Raw genomic sequence first — 19,644 nt, 5'->3', positions numbered from 1 at the left:
TCTGCTCACTTTCTCAAGTCCTATTCTTGTAAGGCACAGGATCTCTTTCTACAAGTCTGTTTCCCGTGGAGACACACTCCAGCCACCACAGCCAGCCACTATATGTCTGTCCTTTTCTTGCCTTTATTTCCCCTTCTGATGTTTTATCTCTTGTCCTATCGCACTGAATTTCATTTTCTGTATCTGTGCCGTGTTCACTTTCACACGCCCCACTTCTTTCTCATCCTTGGCATTGACCTCTGGTGCATGTATGCTAAGTCCCTTTGGTTCGTGTTCAACTCTTCACGAGTCTGTGGACTGAAGCCCACCAGGCTCCTCTGTCCATGGGATTCTCCAGGCAAGAACACTGCAGTGGGTTAGCATGCTCTCCTCTAGGAGATCTTCCCAAGCCTGGGATTGAACCCGCATCTCCTATGTCTCCTGCATTGGCAGGCGGGTTCTTCACCACTAGTGCCACCTGAGAAGCCCTTACCATCGGTGGGGTCCACCTTATCTATAGCTTCACTCCCTATGTTCAGGCTTCCAGGTGGGGTTTTCAACAATGTCAATACTTCCCTCAAGATTATGTTTTGACCTTTCATCATCAAGCAAGAGTGGAAAGAAGGAAATTTATAATAAGGCATATTACTGGTTATAACATTATGTCCTCTTAACTGTTACTGTCTGTCTTAGAAAACATGGACTATACAATCCATGGAATTCCAGGCCAGAATACTGGAGTGGGTAGCCTATCCCTTCTCCAGCGGATCTTCCTGACCCAGGAATCGAACCGATGTCTCCTGCATTGCAGGTGGATTCGTTATCAACTGAGCTATCAGGGAAGCCCTTTAGAAAACAAAGATACAATTCACGGATCCAGAATATTTCACAGTGATAGACCTGAATGCTCTCCATTCATTCTTTGCACTGGTAGTTGTCCTGTTTTCTTCTAGGAAACCTCCCCTCCCCTGCTCCAGGTCCATAAGTTTTAAGCTTAATGACCTCCTCTCTCCCAGGGTCTCTGTCTCCCTCTCTCCCCTCTGGTCCCTGAGTTGTCCTTTAACCTATGCCTAGTCAGAGCACTGCATGTCTGGGACTGACCCAAGACTGGCCAAACAGGCAGTGAAACTTGGTTCCAGATCTTTTGTTGGAGTGGAGTGGTTGAGAAATAAGCACATTTTTTCTCTGACTAGGGAGACGAAAGTCTAGCTGATGGCCATTCTGACCTTACCAAGAGAAGGGCATTTGAAATGGAGCCAACACGGATGAAGGCAGACCACAGAGATGGGGAGAGAGACCCAGTCCTCATGTCTCTGATTCTCTGATCAAACACTGCCTGGACTTTTCAGATGCAGGCTTGGTTAAGCCAGTTTGATTTGACTTTCTGTCCTTTAGTCTAAAACTTGTGGCCCAGACAAACTGTGTGGTGAGTGGCTTGTGGTTCTCATGCTTGGTTGCACACAGCACCACCCTGGGAGCCTGAAAAATTACTGGCTTACAAATGTCATGGGCTGGTTGAAGCAGCCTCATAAAGTGTGCCTCCCAGTTCAGAGCTGCAGCTAGGCTCTGCTGCCATCATCATCAGAAAGTGCTGACGGAGTATATTATCTTTAAAAAAAATTAGTATTGGACTATAATTGTCTTACAACATTGTGTTAGCTTCTGCTATACAACAAAACAAATCAGCTGTGCAATGCTGTGCTGAGTGATTCAGTCGGGTCCGACTTGTTTGCGACCCCATGGACTGTAGCCCGCCAGGCTCCTCTGTCCATGGGATTCTCCAGGCAAGGACACTGCAGTGGGTTGCCATTTCCTCCTCCAGGGGATCTTCCCCACCCAGGGATCAAACCCACGTCTCTCATGTCTCCTGCATTGGCTGGCAGGTTCTTTACCACTAGTGCCACCTGGGAAGCCCCAAGTCAGCTATATGTGTACATAGATGCTTTGTGTAGATATATGCATACATATATCTCCTGGGCCTTCCTCTCACTCCCACCCCAACCCACCCCTCGAGGTCAGCACAGGGCCCAGAGCTGAGCTCCCTGTGTTGCACACAGCTCCCCACTAGCTGTTTCACACACAATAGTGTACATATGCCAACACTGCTCTCTCAGTTCATCCCGCCCTCCCCTTCCCTGGCAGGTCCACATGTCCACTCTCTGCATCTGCGTCTCCATTCCTGCCCTGCAAATAGGTTCATCCGTACCGCTTTGGGGTTCTATATATATGCATTAACATCCGTATTCGCTTTTCCCTTTCTGAGTTACTTCCCGAGCGTAACCTTGCCTGTGAAGATACTTTGCTCACAGACAATTCTGCGGTTGTCATTTAGTCAATTTCCCATTTCTTTTACATCCACACCCTTTGGATTTAGTGCTCTATGCCCTCATCTAACATCAAAACTATCTCTTAGAGAAGAGCCGGGCCAGCTTTTTATACATATATCTACTATATATATATATATAGTTCCTTTGACTTGGCTACAGTACAATCCCTGGCTTCCTATTACTCTTTTGATGGCACACATTCAAAATGCAAATTTTCATACACAAAGGAAGAATAACTCTTGAAATAACACTTGGTGCCATCGAGGACATGAAGCTCACACTTGATTTAGTAGAGCTGCGTAGACAGCAGAGTGTGACTGTCTGCTCAGCAAAAGCAGTTAGAATTTAGAGTCAGCAAATTGTGTAGGAGAGGAATTTTAAAGCAGAAACAGACACAGTGAGTAGATGATGCTGTGATGGAACTTCAACCTTTCATAGAACCAGGGGTTTGGGGAGAGACCGACCAGATCACAGAGATTAGACCCTTCACTTGACAGAGATCAGAGACTTGGTAAGGTTGATCTGCACAGACAGGAACCCAGAGTTTATTCCCCCACCTGCAGCCACTCTTTATCCGCCCACGCTTGAACCGTAAGCCTTGTGATTACATAAAGCAGACATTAAGACTTCCATGTTCATATTATCATATCTCTGCTTGCTTACCATTAGTAATCCCTAGTATTTTGTTTGGAATCTCATTCCACAAGACTTGAAAAATGAAGTTATATATGTGTGTATGTGCCTGTATGTGTGTATGATAGATACTAAAGCAGACTGTGGTCTCAAAAAGTGACTGCACCTATCTATTTCCCACTCCACATCTTTTTTTAAAAACTGCTGAGTGATATTGACACTCTATCAAGAGGTGGGGTCTATGTTCCCTCTCCTTGAACCTGGGAGGGCTTGTTAATTGTCCCAACTGATAGAATGTGGTCAGGATGACACCGCATGACTTTTAAGGCAAGGCCACGGAAGGTAATGTGGATTTCGGCTGGCTCCTGCCCTTGAGAGAGGCACCCTGAGGGCTCAATGTGTAGGCAGCCAGCCTGCCTGAGGCCCCTCACACTGGGGGATCATGGAGAGAGATTACATTGAGCTATAGAGATGCCCAAGGAGTCCCTGTTATTCCAGCCTTCAACTTCCAGCCTTTTCCCCAGCCCGGGGCTCAGACAAGTGAGTGAGCCAATAATCTGGATGCTACCACCTCCTAATTTCTGAGCTGCTCCAACTGACGCTGAGTCAGCTAGAAATAAACTGCTTGCTGAGCCCCCTCAGTGGGTCAGCTTGTGGGCAAAATAAATGTCATTATTCTAAACCCAATTAATTTTCCGGTAATCTGTTATGCAGGAATTGTCCCTGGTACAGACATTATTCCCCACTGGTAACAGCACTACCTCGTGGGGAGAAAATATTCAGGGGCCTGCTTATCAGGGTGACCTCGGTGATGGCAAAAGAAAGAAACTTCAGGCATGCAAGGGCTTAAGTCTACATAGCTTAATAGCCAAATGCAAAATCACATGCAAGGCCAGTGAATAAACCAACAGGAAGGGCAAAAACAAAGGGATGGAGAAAACTGAGCCACCACCACAAAGGTGTATTACTAAACAATTATATTAAGTGAAGAATGAAAGAAAAGCAAGAAGACGGGGGAGGCAAAGAGAAAGGAGTGAAGACTGGAAGCGGGCGAGGCAACACTGTCTTGGAGGCCTGGTCGCGGAAGGTGAAGGGGCTCCAGCTGGAAGGGAACCACTGTGGTCCTAGCAGGAAGCAGGGACCCATTCAGAAGGGTGTGACAAGGACACATGTGTGGACCCGGTGGGGGTCCAGGCGTGGGAGGAGTTGGGAGACTGAGACTGATGCATGTAACGCTACTGACACATGTGTCAATAGCTCAGCTAGTGAGATGCTACTGCATAGATCAGGGAACTCTGCTTAATGTTCTGGCGGTATGTGTATAGCGCAGCGGATCCACTCTGCTGTAGAGTGGAAACGAACACAGCGCTCTAAAGCAACTCTACTCCAATAAGAATGAATGAAACGAAACACACAAAAAGGGGTGTGCAGAGTTTAGAGCAAGACGTTTTTAAAAGACGTGGGCAGAAGCAAGGGCAGCGATAAAGGACAGTGAAGGTCCACAGCCCAGGGATGGAGGGGAGTCACTGCCAGCTGGTTAACAGAAGCCAAGCAATAGCTAGAGACCGGGGGGACCGTCCACGGGTGGGGTGGCCTCGGCTGGAGGAACACAGCTACTTCGGGCTGGCAAGGGCCCAGGAGCACAAATGTCTCAGAAATTCAGCCCCGACTCCAACCTCCTGCGAATGTCTTCCACTGGTCTAGCCCATGGTTTCTTAATATGAGGCAAACATTTGTTCTTGGCAGGATAAAAAGTCCCCTCCAAAAGGCCACAGTTCATGAACAGATAATACAGCATATTTGTGGCCTTAAGATTTTGTGGTTGGGGGACAGCATAAGTCCAACATGCCTGAAACAGCTCTCCCAGGGGTCACAATAATGAAAAATCATTTGAGAAGTGCTGGCTTAACCAACCCAAAGGTCCAGGATGAGGGAGCCTGGTCAGTGAAGGTCCTTGGTGATTGAACGTGCAGGGTTTATTGAAATTCTCCCTGATCTCTACCCTTTAAACCTCTGCACTGCGTCTATGTTGGGAACAGATGGCAGTGACAACAGTTAATCCAGGGAAATTGCCTACCCAGCAGAGCCACCGAGGAGGAGGATTAGCAAAGTGACCATCCACAATGACAGCGAGACCTGTCCTCAGGGTAAAGTTACCTTTGTTTTGGATATATTTCAATATTTAAAAAAATATGAGCAGATTGTTTAAAGGCATGCCTACATGTGTATATTAACCTTTGCTTATCTGCTATGGACAAAAGGTATTAGCGTCACTCATCATTCACCTAGCCCTGGCTGAAACATTCTGCTTAAACTGTGGCATCCTTGCTTTGGATGAGCCAATGACAAATCTTGACCGAGAAAACATTGAATCTCTTGCACATGCTCTGGTTGAGATAATAAAAAGTCGCTCACAGCAGTGTAACTTCCAGCTTCTGGTAATCACTCATGATGAAGATTTTGTGGAGCTCCTAGGGCGTTCTGAATATGTGGAAAAATTCTACAGGATTAAGAAGAACATTGAGCAGTGCTCAGAGATTGTGACATGCAGTGTTAGTTCCCTAGGATCTTATGTTCATTAAAAACATTCAAGACTTACATACTTTAGAAACACTGGTCCTCTGGCAACTGCTTATTTCTGGTATTGAGTCAATATGAAAATGTTCTTTCAAATGATCCTTGTGTCTAGGGTTTTTAATGTCTGAGAGGTTCAAAAATCATTAAAAGTGTTTCACATGAAAAAAAAAAATCTGCTATTATATGATGAACAAGCCAAATTTGACAAAAGGGCTGGACTAAGTCTACTAGACATTCTAAATACCAAATATAGTTTGGTATGGAGTCCCACCCTCATACCAAAATATACATATTTTTCACCTGACCCAATCTTGCTCCAAAAGAAAATTTCTCTTTAAATGATCTGATTATAATATTTTGAGTAATCAATCAAAGTTGAGCTTTTGTTACTTACTTTTGATGCCCCTGCTTTACTGATATCCAAAGCATATGCTCAGTCTCTATATTTGCTAGTACAATGAGATCTGACTAGAAATTGTGGTGATGGGTATCTTCTGACCATGTGGCTCCCAATCCACCAAATGCATTATGCCATAACTTTTCAATAAAAAAAGTCTTAGTAAAAACTCTGTCAGGTCTATGTTTGGGGATGAAGTTTTAATACAGAGAGCATCACTTTGTGTTACGTATTAAGGTCACCCAAGGAGCATGTGTCACTTTGCCAGTGAAAAAAAAGCCCACGTGGCTGCCTGACACTAAGGAAACCAAATGTTGAAACCACTTGTTTTCGAAGTTCTTCCTAACACAGCCCTCAGTCCACACTCAACGTTTAACGTCAAACCTCCCCGTAACTCGGGCCCTTTGGTTCCTTCCCATTTGCCCGTCTCCTCTGTTTGGGACCTTTCTCTAGCCATCACGCTCTCTTCTCTTGCAGTGTTCTTGTGCTGTGAAGAAACCCTTGGGAAAAACTTAGAGGCTCACTCCTTCCCCTCCTTCAATGAGCCTGGGCCTCAGTGTTTTTTTGCCTAGTCTCCAGGTGATTCTGAAACCAAAAACTCATTGAGAACCCAAAGCACTTTAGGCTCTAAGCCCAAAGTTTGAGAAGCACTGGCCTATGGTCTGGTGTCAAGCTACCTTATTTCTAGACCTAAATTCCCGGAGGTCCTAGCCAAGGGACATTCTGCAAAGTGGTCGCTTTACGCCTCTGTCTCCTCACCTGTAAAATAGGGCTATTACAGCATATGCTTAACAGTATAGTTACAAAGGTAGAACAATGTCCAGAACAGAATAAGTACACACTTAAGTCTTCACTCACTGGCCCCTCAATGGTCTGGAAGTGTTCAAGCTGCTCCCTCAAGTGCATAATCAATAGGCAAGATGATTACTCTTGGGGTTGAGAGAATGAAAGGGGCTGAGCCAGATTCTTAGGAAACAGGGCACTTAACTGTGTGATTCTCAACCTTGACTGCAAACTAGGTTCAACCAAGGTGCTTAAACAAACACAGTTCTACGGTCAGAGGTTGAACTTCACTCATCTAGGGTGGGACACAGGAATGGGCATTTAAAAATCTCCCCAGATGGTTCAGATGGGTAACCACAACTGCTTAGGCAGTATGGTCAAACCAGCTTAGACAGCTGATCAATAATCAACCCAAAACAGTTGTGCTTCTGTGGTATCTTGATCACCAATGACCTTCTGCTTTTTAAAACACTACTAGCTATGTAACTACTCTTCTATAATCATGCTGGATTGTATGTCGGATGGTTTAACCAAAGTTGGGCAATTTATTTTCTTGGTTACAGGTGTAATGGAAGTATATGGGAAGACCATCCTGGCAACTGGAAGAAGTCATCAAGGAGCCTAGATCCTGCCAGCTTGGTCCTCATATTTAACCATCACAATCACCTGGTCATCCTATTTTAGATCATGTTTCTCAACTTGTGGTCCACATATCTAGCACCCAGATTTGGTTTCTAAATACTCTGTCCATTAAATGAAACCATAGCTCCTTGAAGAAATGACTGCTGTCAGGACTGGGGCAGGGAAAGTATAAAATGAGCGTGAGTATCTGCTTATGCTGGGAAGCAAGGAAGAGCTCAAACACGATGGGTGCATGTTAAAAGAACACAGAAGCCACCCCGAAGGGACCCCTGATGGTAATGGATTATAATCCATTGAGTAGAATAAAAAACTATGAGTCTATATGACACAAGCAAATAAATGAATAATTTGTAAGACTGATGAAGGACAGGATATTGACCTAGTTTCAACTGCCATCCCCCCCTCCCCCAATAAGATATGCATTAACTACAAATGGAGAAAAGAGTATCTGTACAGTTGAGGAGTCCTAGAGATACCATTTTTGTCAAATAATCAAAGGGAACATTACTGGTAATGGACTGAATTGGAATCAAGGGCTCCTTTTTCTAAATCAGCCGTGAGAACACGACATCACTTCCGTGAACTCTCCGCAAAGAGGCATGACTTGAATCCAGTCATGAGAAACCATCAGACAAAACCAAACTGGAAGCATCCTACAATGTGACCAGCCTGCAAGCATCAAAAGGATCAAAGTCAGTCCAACTGTAAGCAGGCTCTGGAACGCTTCCAAACCAGAGGAGAGTGGGGATGTGACAACAGAGTCAAACAAAGGACATTATTGAGATTGGTGACACTTAAATAGGGTCTGAAAATTAAAGGTAGTATCCGTGCTCATTTTCTGCTGTTGATCTTTTTTATTGTGCTCATGTAGGATCACTGACCACGTCTATAGAAAATACGCAGTGACATTGGCAGGGGTCGGGGGCAGTTGGGACACAGGATCTGCAACTTGTTTTCAGATGGCTCAAGAAGAAAAACCTTCTTTTTACTATACTTGGCAAGCCTGCTCAAAGACTGCCTCTGATGGCTCCAGAGTGACAGGAGTCAGGGGAGTGCCACAAGGCCCTAGGAGAGTGTGACGCAGGCCTGGGTGACTCTAGAGGCGGCCGACAGCCTCCAGGCTCTCTCCAGGACAGCAGGAAAGCACAGCTTACACCAGAAAACTGAAAGTTTGAAATACAATGGCGAAATCCTAATGTGAAAATCTGATCTGTTCAAACGCAATATTTCTCCTTAAAGACCAAACAAAACCTTTCTCTGATGAAAAATTAATATACAGTATTACAAACTGTCAAATGTCCTATCGGCATGGTACCAGAATTAAAAAATAAACAACTCATGTAGCTCTTATTGTTAACCCGGGGTCTGAGTTATCAACTCAAGAAAGACAAATGCACCTGAATGATGCATTCTTTACCCTCAGTTTTGGAAATCCAAATAGACAAATATGAAGCACATTTGGCCTGAATTACTCACAGACACCTGTAAGACTTACAGATACTTTAAGTATAATGGTGTTAGTCCCTCTGTCATGTCAGACTTTTTGCGATCCCGTGGACTGTAGCCCGCCAGGCTCCTCTGTCCATGAGATTCTCCAGGCAAGAATACTGGAGTGGGTTGCCATTCCCTCTCCAGGGGATCTTTCTGACCAAGGGATTGAACCCAGATCTTCCGCATTGCAGGTGGATTCTTTACTTTCTGAGCCACCAGGGAAGGTGGGGGGAGCAAAAACTAGCTGGCCAGACAGGATGGAGGATATGCATGGGAAGAACTTTTTTTTTCCCCCCAGAAAGTCTGAATTAAGTATAAGTAGGGCAGGACTTCTATTCTGGATTTAGTAGTTGCAGAGAAGATAAAAAGATTCACCCCCGAGCCTCTCTTTTTCTCTGGTCCCATATCCCAAGCCAGTGAAGTCTGCTGGCTTTACCTTTCATACAGGTCCACCACCAGACCAAGCCTCACTCTGTCCCTTCACTGCTACTGGGAACAAGCCACTGGATCTCCTGCTCCAAACCACTGTCTCCTTGCTTCTGCCCTTAGTCCCCTACTGTCCTTGATCAACACAGCAATCTGAAGACTGCCTTTAAAATGTAAGATCAGGCCCCTTCACTGCCTAAAAAGTTCCACTCTCCCTTCATTCAGAGAAAAAGCCAGCATTCTCACAGTGAGCCACAATGCCCCAGCAGAGATTCTCAAAGTGGAGTCCTGGGCCAGGGGACCAGCCTCATCTGGGGAATTACTAGAAAGGCAAATTCTTAGGCACCCCATGTCCTGTGAGTCAGAGACTGAGATCCAGTTGATGCCTCTGAAAGCCTTATCTCTGTGTGCAGACCAATTTTGTTCATAGTAAGAGGAATTTCACACGTTAATAAACAAGGCGGGTGAATTTTGGATGGCCGGGGGCTCTTCCCATTTCACATTCAATACACTTGGACTGACTGGCCCCCTCTGTGCAGAGACTGGGCCAGGTGGCTTTTGGAGATCCTCTTGTTGAAATCTCACCACAGAGTCCCATAAGGTATGTTTTTAGTGACCATTTAATATGAGGAAGCTGCCTGTTAGTTAGAAAATCTGCCCAAGTAGGGAAGCAGAACTTGGGCCCTGAGAGCTCTGTCCATACTCTGGCTGCATTGTTCGTCTCTATGAGCAGGTGGGTCCATATGTTGTCACCAAGCCAGGACACCCCTAACAGTGAAAGGGACCAGGTGCCAACAGGGTCAAGGACAACAGGCACACGAGTCATCCTGGGTCCCACAGGACTATGGCTACATGGAAAATACCTTAATAGTCACATCCTCTAAGCCCCATTCAGAATCCTAGGGCTGGCTGCAACAGGACTCCACGGTCCCAACCTCTGTTCTGTTTAACAGGTGAATGTGGAGAGCACAACTAAAAATAAAACAGACCCTTGGGTCCTTCTCCTAACCTGTGGCAGGGAGACAGCTCAGTGCGGCCCTGGAATTAAGCAGAATATAGAGTATAATTAAAGCAAGATGGTGACACAGGCTTTTCTTCTATTCTGAATTTTACCATGGAAATTCACATTTTGCTTTAATTCATAGTATTTTAAGGTCTAGAGGATACAAAAACGAAGCTTTCCTTCATGAGAAAGTTGCTTTTCCTCATTCCTGCTTTTTTCTTTCTTATTTTGGTTTTAAAATCTGGTCAATCACTGAGCTCGTTTGAGTGATGGCGAAGTCAAAATTATGACTGCCTGATTTTACCCTTCAGTGCACTTGTCAAAAAAATTAAATTAAAGATCATGCTTATGAATATAATGCATGAAGTGCTTCGTGGCATCCTGAAAGAGAGAATGTTTGTTCTGTCCAGCCACTCACAAAACCGTTTGTCACATGATATTTTCATATGCAGAAAAAATAGGAGGCCAGAGAGAAAATGCTGCCTCTCGGGGAATACAAAGTGCATTCCACCCATGGTTCATATATTCAGAAAAAATTATTTTAGTAAAAACAGTAATAATAATACTTCTAATAGCAACATTAGATCCTTCAAAACTTGTCGAGTACTTCCTAGTTTCCAAAATGTTTCCACATCTAATTTCATCTGACAAAAGAGATCATTAATATTTTAAAGTGCAGCATCGGGCTGCTTGATTTAGCATTGCTAGGGCTCGGGCTCCTGAAGAATGGGCATCACATGCAGGCTGGCTGCATATTCTATGCTGAGGCAATTGTGCAGCGAGAGTCAAAGTGCTAGTGCTTTCTGTAAAAAATATGATGGAAAAATAACATTCAGTACCAAAATCACTGAAGGCTCTGGAGATGAATGTATGGAGAAAATTACTACTCTAAGCTTGCTACTGAATTTTAGAAGCCTAAAGTCTCTCTAGGTTTTAATGAAAATGCCTTTTTTATAAAGATTAAGTAAATCTTTCTATTTACGTATTTACATATATATTCATATATATTTCAATCACACATACATTTAGAAAGCTGAATATTAAATTCTCCAAAGCCTGCCCCTCCCCCTTCTCCACTCCTTCGTTGATTTCTGAGGTCACTTTGAGATATATCTATAACTTTCCAGACCGTATTGTATCTGTGGATATGTATGTACATACTTGGGGCTTCCAGGTGGCTCAGTGGTAAAGAATCTGCCTGTCAATGCCAGAGACCAAGGAGACACAGGTGCAATCCCTGGGTCGGGAAGATCCCCTGGAGGAGGAAATGGCAACTTACTCCAGTACTGTTGGCTGGAGAATCCCAGGGACAGAGGAGGCTGGTGGACTGCAGTCCACAAGGTCGCAAAGAGCGGGACACGACTGAACAACCGAGCACACAGCACACACATATAAGCATATACATAGCTATGTAGATATGTATTTTATATGCACATCTGTGTGCATATACTATCTACTATTTACGTATCACCTATCTACCTACTTACCTATCCAGCTATCATCTTCTCATCTATTTACTGCCCTACCTATCCATCTGATTCTTGGAATACATGGCTGAGCTGGTTCTTTTATAATGAACTTCTAAGAAGCCAGAAATGATGAACAATATTGAATCAAGATTTGTAAGCAAGCACCAGCATTATTGTTTGCTTTGAGGCACCTACCAATCTCAGATGGTCTAGACCCGACTTGAGCATGCACTGGAATACCAAGAGGGCTCTCAAAAACATGAATTACTGGATCCTACCTCAGAGTTTCTGATTCAGTAGGTCTGGGTGGGGCCTGAGAATCTGTACTTCTATCAAGTTCCCAGATGATGTTGGTGGTCACAGAAATACTCACTGAGAAACTTGGGCCAGAACTAGAAATGGAAGCAGTGACAGATTTTATTAATATTTTCTTGGGGTCCAAAATCACTGTGGATGGTGACTGCACCCATGAAATTAAAAGATGACTGTTGCTTGGAAGGAAAGCTATGACAAACCTAGACAGCATATTAAAAAGCAGAGATATCACTTTGCCGAGAAAGGTCTGTATACTCAAAAGTATAGTTTACCCAATAGTCATGTACGGATGTGAGAGCTGGACTATGAAGAAGGCTGAGCGCTGAAGAATTGATGCTTTTGAACTGCGGTGTTGGAGAAGACTCTTGAGAGTCCCTTGGACTGCAAGGAGATCCAACCAGTTCATCCTAAAGGATATCAGTCCTGAATATTCACTGGAAGGACTGATGCTGAAGCTGAAGCTTCAACCACTTCATGCAAAGCTCTAACTAACTAATGCAAAGAGCCAATTCACTGGAAAAGACCCTGATGCTGGGAAAGATTGAAGGCAAAAGGAGAAAGGGGTGGCAGAGGATGACATGGTTACATAGCATCCCTGACTCAATGGAATTTGAGCAAACTCCAGGAGAAAGTGGAGGACAGAGGAGCCTGGTGCAGTCCATGGGGTCACAAAGAGTCAGACACGTCTTAGCAACTGGACGACAACAGGCAGCCAGACCTGGGTTTGAATGAGCCACACGTATGAAGTGAAAGACATGAATGAGTGTGCTTTGTTATGAAAATAGTGGGAAATGTGCCTTTCTCAGTTTTAGCGGTGGTTGGAGAAGAAAAAAGGAAGAAAGAAATCTCTGCTGAGATTTCCTAACCTTATGCGTGCACTGACATGGGCTGAAAGACAAATAGCGAATGAAACAAAAAAGAAAACTTTAAGCCAAATATGTAGTTTAAGGTATTCCTAAATTGGCAGTATCTTCAGGCATTGCAGAAAACAAAGTACAAATAAATAAGCTTTTATTTCAACTTCAAAAAATTCCCACAAGAAAATCCAATGAACATGTCAATAAAAAAGACAAAATAAACAAGGAAATAACCACAGGCATGAGTCTACAGAAAACATAAACTGTAGAATTTGACATACAGAGTGGAGATGCTGAAATTTCAGATACAGATTACCTTAAAAGATACTTTCTGTGTTAACTAAATAAAGATTGACCAGGTATATTTAAAAAGGAACCAAATAAAACTTGTAAGAAGGAAAACCATAATAACTGAAATGAGAAACTCAGCAAACAGTTAAACACCAGATTAAAGAAAGTTGAATAGAAATTAGGAAGTTGGATGACAATCTTGGAAAACAAACCATCAAGGAGAGACAGTGACACAGGAAGAAAAATGCAATGTAGGTTAAAAGTCATGAAGGCCAAAGAAAGAATAGAAGGTAGTGGAGACACTAACATTTGGTGAGATAATAGGTGAAAAATTTTCAGAACTAATGAAAGATGCCCATTTTCATGTCCAAGAAGCTCAGCAAATCATAAGAAGAATAAAGAGAAACCCACACTGAGGCACATCGCAGTGAAACTAAGGAACACTAAAGCTAAAGAATAGACTGTCAAGATAGCTGGAAAGAAAATACAAATAACCTAAAAATATACAATAATTAGACTGAGAAATGAATTCTTATCAACTACAGAATTGATACGACTGTGGGAAAATATCTCTAAAACACTGCAAGAAAATCACCATCAACCTTGAATTTTTACCCAGCAAAATCACCTTAAAAAAATGCAAAATAACATCTTTCAGACAGACAAACCCTGAGAGACTTTCACTAGACAATCTGCTTGTGAAAGATAGAGGAAAGAGTTGAGAAAAGCATGTTTTATTGAAGGTGCTGAGTTTTTTGTATTGATATTCTCTCAATTAAACATTTTGTAAGAAATGAAACTGGCATAAATTATTGGGAGTTGGAACTGATGGAATGGGTATTAACCAGGGTTTTCTTCAAGTAATTATGCCTATGATGTGCTGGTTTATGGATAGCATTACCATTTATACCAGATGCCAATTAGTGGTTTGAAATCATTAATCATTTCATTATTGGCATTGCATTGCAGTGGGTCAAATCGAAATGTACTATGGTCCATGATATTTCAATCAGAATAATGAAAATAAAACTCTATATCCAAAAGTCCGCAGTATAAAATATGCAAATAATTTTAGAAAATGTTTGATTTTTAAAATTTGATGTTTAATACTTTAGTTAAATATTTAAAGTTAAATACTTAAATATTTATAATATTCAGTCACTCAAAGCTGTAAAGATGGCGACATTTCTTCCTTCAACAAAATGAGTTCTAATTTCCAGAAGAGGGAAAGGGAAAAAGATTAGAGACACTGTGCTGCTTCCAGAAAGAAAAAAAAAAAGAGATTCTGACATTAACAAACTGCATGGTCTTGGGCAAGATAAAGAACCATTTGCAGTCTATTTTAAAAACAGTTTTGTAGAGAGAGAAAACTTGACCATATGTGCTCAAGATTCTTCTTCTGGATCAAAATACAACTATGATGGTTTTATATGCTAGAAAATCCAGGTGAATTTGTATTCTAACTCCACTCTGCATGACCCTATCTTTATACTCCAGGGTGAGCCAAGGTGACCAGTAGTACCCAAAGGCAGGAGAGAAGTGAGAGGAGGTCAAGCGATGGGGAGTAACGCCGAGTGGTCTCTAAGAGAAAATACCAGAAGCACATGTCACAAAGAGAGGAGCCAAAGAGAACAAGTCTGAGGAACATTCCTCCCTATTCTATTGTGCAAGAGATCACTAGGATGGTTATGGAAAGAAGTCTCAAGCAATTTATCTCAGGAGAAGGGCAAGCGGAGAAGGGGGTAACAGAGGGTAAGATGGCTGGAGAGCATCATCGACTCAATGGCCATGAGTTTGAGCAAACTCCAGGAGATAGTGAGGGACAGGGAAGCCTGGCGTGCTGCAGTCCATGGGGTCACAAAGAGTAGGACACGACTGAGCAAGAACAACAGGAGTAATTAATGATAGTATTTTTGAGAGAAAAAAAATCAGTGAAAGCATTTTTCTGCATGTAGATTAAGGAATTCCACATGATAATGAATGCATATATGCACAAATGATTCTGAAGTTTCAACACATCAATGTAATCATCTATTTGGTCTGAATTTAACTAGGTAATTTTCTGAACTCAATAAAACCAACACAAGTTAATAGAAAAAAAAATTAGATGATCAAGTTGGAAAATGATTGATAACGCTAAAGCAGGAAGATTGCAGTGAAGGGTCATGACCCACATACACCTTTTACCCAGTCCCTTTGCATACCCAGCAGGAAAGAATGCCTGGGACTCTGAATCGTGGGAGGGAGTGAGGCACAGGCCACAACATAGCACCTGAATTCAGGATATGGTTCGTTTTGTCAAAATAGAAGCACTGACAAGTAATGCGTGCTCCCATCACGCAGCCATCTACCACAAGCATGTCAGGTTCTGCCCCTCCCTCACTCCTTCCCCAGCAACGTTTGTATATCTGAAGGCATTTTAGGAACAAACGCACAATTCCCGTGACTCTGTAGAAGGACTAGCATGTACATTTCACCACGATGCTATAGACTGAATGGTCCTGGTAACAAATCCACAGGGACGGTGATTTTGTGACTCAGAGAAGATTCTGGAATGATATATTTGGGCGAGGTAAAGATATATTATTTAGTCATATTAGGATCATGAGATGCTGCTCCTAAACAAAGCAAATTATTTAGCAAGTAAACAAGTTTTCACATATTTGCAGGAATAACTCAGAATTCCCCTGTTAATCAAGGTGACTGTTGCAGTGTACGCCCCCAAGTGACCCTCAGGCTCTGGAAAACCACCTCTGACCTGGGTCACACATGCGACAGGAATCTTTCAGTGACAGGGAGCCCCTCCAGGGAAAGGAGACTGCTGTTTTGCTTCTAATCCATCTCCCAATCATGGTCTTAAGAGATTATCCAGGGAATGACCTAATTCCAGTAGGAGGTGGAGCCCTGGCTACTCTCCCAATCAGATATTAACAAAGCTTACCACCTCCTGCCAGTTAGAGATTCTGGTCTTCTCCTTGGTTCTAAGTGTTCTTCAAATGATTCTAAGTTTTCCATGACCTTTCAATGAGTTAGGACAATGTGTACCACATCATGGTCCTGCTTGTGATATGTACTAGAATAGCCATCACTAATGGAAAGCGGACCTGTGCTAGGCACTTTATACCCACTATTTCTACTGTTATTCCCTCACTCTTCACCCAGTTACTATGGGTCATTTCTTTAAAAAACGGCCCCATTGGGCATTCCAACTCAATGCATAAATGTGAAGATACATTGGTCTCCAGAAAGGAAAAGAGAACAGTAAAGACAGGAAATGTTTCTATCACCCATTCCTGAGGTTTTGTTCTGGATCCAAATGTATTCATAAGAAAAAAAAAATGATCCCAATAAGACAATAGCTACCTTGCAACTCTTCACCTAGAGGTCTGGACCTTCACCCTTATGTGATTTCAGAACACCTAACTGGTAAGCAGCATCCACACTTTGCAGGAATGGAAAATACATTACCCTGAGAAAATGATTTTTTACATTTGGTCTTTACCTTAAAATGATTTAAACCTGAATCTGCTATTTCACTCTCACATTCAGGGGAGAAAGGATAAAGGATAAAGAATTTCCCAGTGATTCTTGAACACTTAGAAATAACTGAATATGAGAGCATACACATAATTTACAAATTAAACAGAAGTTTCTTTTCATGGTGTATTCTTTTTTCAAAGAGACAAAGAACTGGACTTACCCTCGCTGGAGTCTTTGGAGCCTTCTGGCTTCTTTGCTTTGCTCTTCTTGTGGGGTGGAGAGTGGTCTTTTGGCTCTAACCCCTCTGGAAGCACACAGATTTAGTACATTTTTATTTAAATATCTCCCACTAGGGGTTCGAAATTATCATGATGTTTAAAAATACATTTTTCTTACTAAATCCACACATACAGTGAAGCTTAATTGTAGGTTCACCTGACATTATGGCTGAGCTAAATTTTGGCAAAAACCTGGGCTTCTCCAATGAATGTGAACTTTACGACTTAGAGATTAGGCATAAATATTTTTGTTGTTGTTGCCATCATTAATGATGCACACGAATATGAAACCATGAGGGCATTTTTTAAATTAAAAAAAAATTCTCTATTAGGCAACTCCAAATTATTATGATTATTCTCTAGGAGAGGTTGATTTAAAACTTCATGGGTTAACTGACAGTTGTCATTCTGCAATTTCATTTTAGCCCTCAAAGTATGGCTAGATGAGCTGTAAAGTCATCTCATTTGGGGGGAATGGGATGGGGCATGAAATTAACCTCCTTCTATTTAACTGATTTCTTTAGCAATCCAGATTCTAAACAATTTCCATATGCCCCTGATTAAATTCCTGAGCTTCCCACTTTTCTCAATGCTCCAAGCCAAGCCAAGCACAACGCACTAGCCAAGGAGGCTAGTGACAAATTCTAAAGACAATTTTAGGAAAACTCTTTCAAATCCATCCCATTTGGATATGGGATACTTTGTTAAACATTATATGTGCAGCTCTGGCCTCTTTATTTCTCAAAGCTTATGTCTTCAATTGTTCACACGCATCTTATTTTGGATTTCTTCCATTGGCACCTCCAGATCCGCATTCCACCCTTCCTTCCTCCTGCCTACACTGCATTGGGCTCTGGGACACTGGTCTCTATGGACGGCACCGATGAAGTCCCCATCTCTCTGGCTTCCTATTATATGCAGCCAGTGGGGAGCCCAGGGCATTTGTTTCCTAGGCTGCCGGCAGTCTTCAAGGACTAATTATCTTCCTAAATCTAAGGTCACAGTTCCTATCAACTGACTTTCTCCTCATGGCCCTCTTTGTCTTTGAGGTACTGAAACAACCACCACCCTGTTGTCTTTTCAGGGCTGGGAAGTACCTGTACTCCACTCTTCCTAACCTGAGTGATTCCCCTTTACTCAGCTCCCTTATATAAATAATCCCAGGAGGCATTTCAAGCAACACAGCTGGAACAATACACTTGATGTCTGAAAATCTGTTCTCTCCACAGTGTTCCACATCTCAAGGGAGAGTGTGACTTATTTACCCAGGAATTTAAACCCCAAACTGAGATATTACCTTAATATTTTTCTTCAATCACTTTTCCAGTAAAGGAATTCCATCATAATGAGTCCTATGACCTCTGCTCCAAAATATATCCTATATTCATCTACTGTGCTCATTCTTTGCAACCACCACCCTAGTCCAAACCAGCATTATCTTTTACCTGGGTTACTATGACAGCCTTCTGAATTCTAACTCCTAGCTTTCTCATCTTCCTATAATCTATTCTGCACATAGCAGCCAGATCTATCTTTATTTTTCCCTTTTTTAAAAAAAATTTTTTTTTAATTGAAGGATAATTGCTTTACAGAATTTTGTTGTTTTCTGTCAAACCTCAACACGAATCAGTCATAGGTATACATGTATCCCCTCCCTTTTGAACCTGCCTCCCATCTCACCAGATCACCCTGTTTGCTTATTTAAAAACCACTGTTCTTAGAATTAGATCTGAATCCAGTCTCATGGGCCAGGAGAACAAGTCACCTGGGTTCCACCTACCACACTAGCCCCGTCTCCCACTCGTCTTTATTAGCTCGACTTATTACCGCCCTTCTATCATTTCTAGGCTGGTTCTTGCCTCAGGATCTTTACACCTGCTGCTCTTCCTTTTTCCTGACACACACATTCATATGCCCACCCATTCCCATCTTTTAACATAGAATCACATTCAACTCCTAAGGAAGGCTTTTCCTGACTACTTAATCTGAAGGGTTGCAAGGAAGATCTGTCACAGACATATCGCCTGGTGTAACTGAAATTATCTTGCTCCCTTGTTTATCTCTTTATTATATGTCTCCCTCCTAAACCACCCTCCACCTTGAGACTGTAGGTTCCATGAGAGAGGGCATTTGTCTTTTGTAATCCTCTCTTGTGTCACTGGTGTCCAGCAGTGCCTTGAGAATTTCATTTCAAATTCTTTTTTATATCCCTGTTACCCAGGCCTTTCTTTGAGACCAAGACATAATGGGGTTTGTGCCTAATTCTCACTCTCTTAGCAACTATTACCTACGCCAGGACTCTGTAACTATACAATAGAGTTATGGTAACTCATTTTTCTTTTCCCATTTATTATAAAAAGAACAGAACAGAAAAATGCATTTGATAGATGTGCTATTAAAAACTTTGGCATTACGGACTACAAAGGGGTTTGGGCACTAGGTTAGGCTTTCTGTGGCTGCAAGGCAGTCACATCCAAGGTCATTACCTCGACCAGGGTGAAAAATGTTGCCAATGACTACATTAGCAACTGCCCCAAATTTCTGTCACCAGGTGTGGATGGATATTGACCTTTCAGAATGGGTTCAGCAAAAACAGAAATGAGATGCTTGAAACAGCTCACTGAGCACAGATGCTGGGTTCAAAAGCATTCATAAAATGAGCAGGGTACCACTTGCAATATCCCTGAGAGAAGCCT

The 19,644-nt window shown here is 42.5% G+C and overlaps 1 protein-coding gene across 4 annotated transcripts in view; it reads right to left on the bottom strand.

Annotated features, from left to right (window-relative positions):
- The window catches only part of MACROD2 (mono-ADP ribosylhydrolase 2), a 2,147,232-nt gene that overhangs the window by 164,828 nt on the left and 1,962,760 nt on the right, over positions 1-19,644 (bottom strand). For all 4 annotated transcript variants that reach the window (XM_043882748.1, XM_043882750.1, XM_043882749.1 and 1 more), the window contains exon 11: positions 16,891-16,974. In XM_043882748.1, coding sequence (XP_043738683.1) covers positions 16,891-16,974 — 84 coding nt within the window. The remainder of the gene's footprint in view (positions 1-16,890; positions 16,975-19,644) is intronic.

The sequence above is a fragment of the Cervus elaphus genome, chromosome 23, assembly GCF_910594005.1.
Source record: "Cervus elaphus chromosome 23, mCerEla1.1, whole genome shotgun sequence".
NCBI lineage: Eukaryota > Metazoa > Chordata > Mammalia > Artiodactyla > Cervidae > Cervus > Cervus elaphus.
This window is presented reverse-complemented; position numbering and strand designations above follow the sequence as displayed.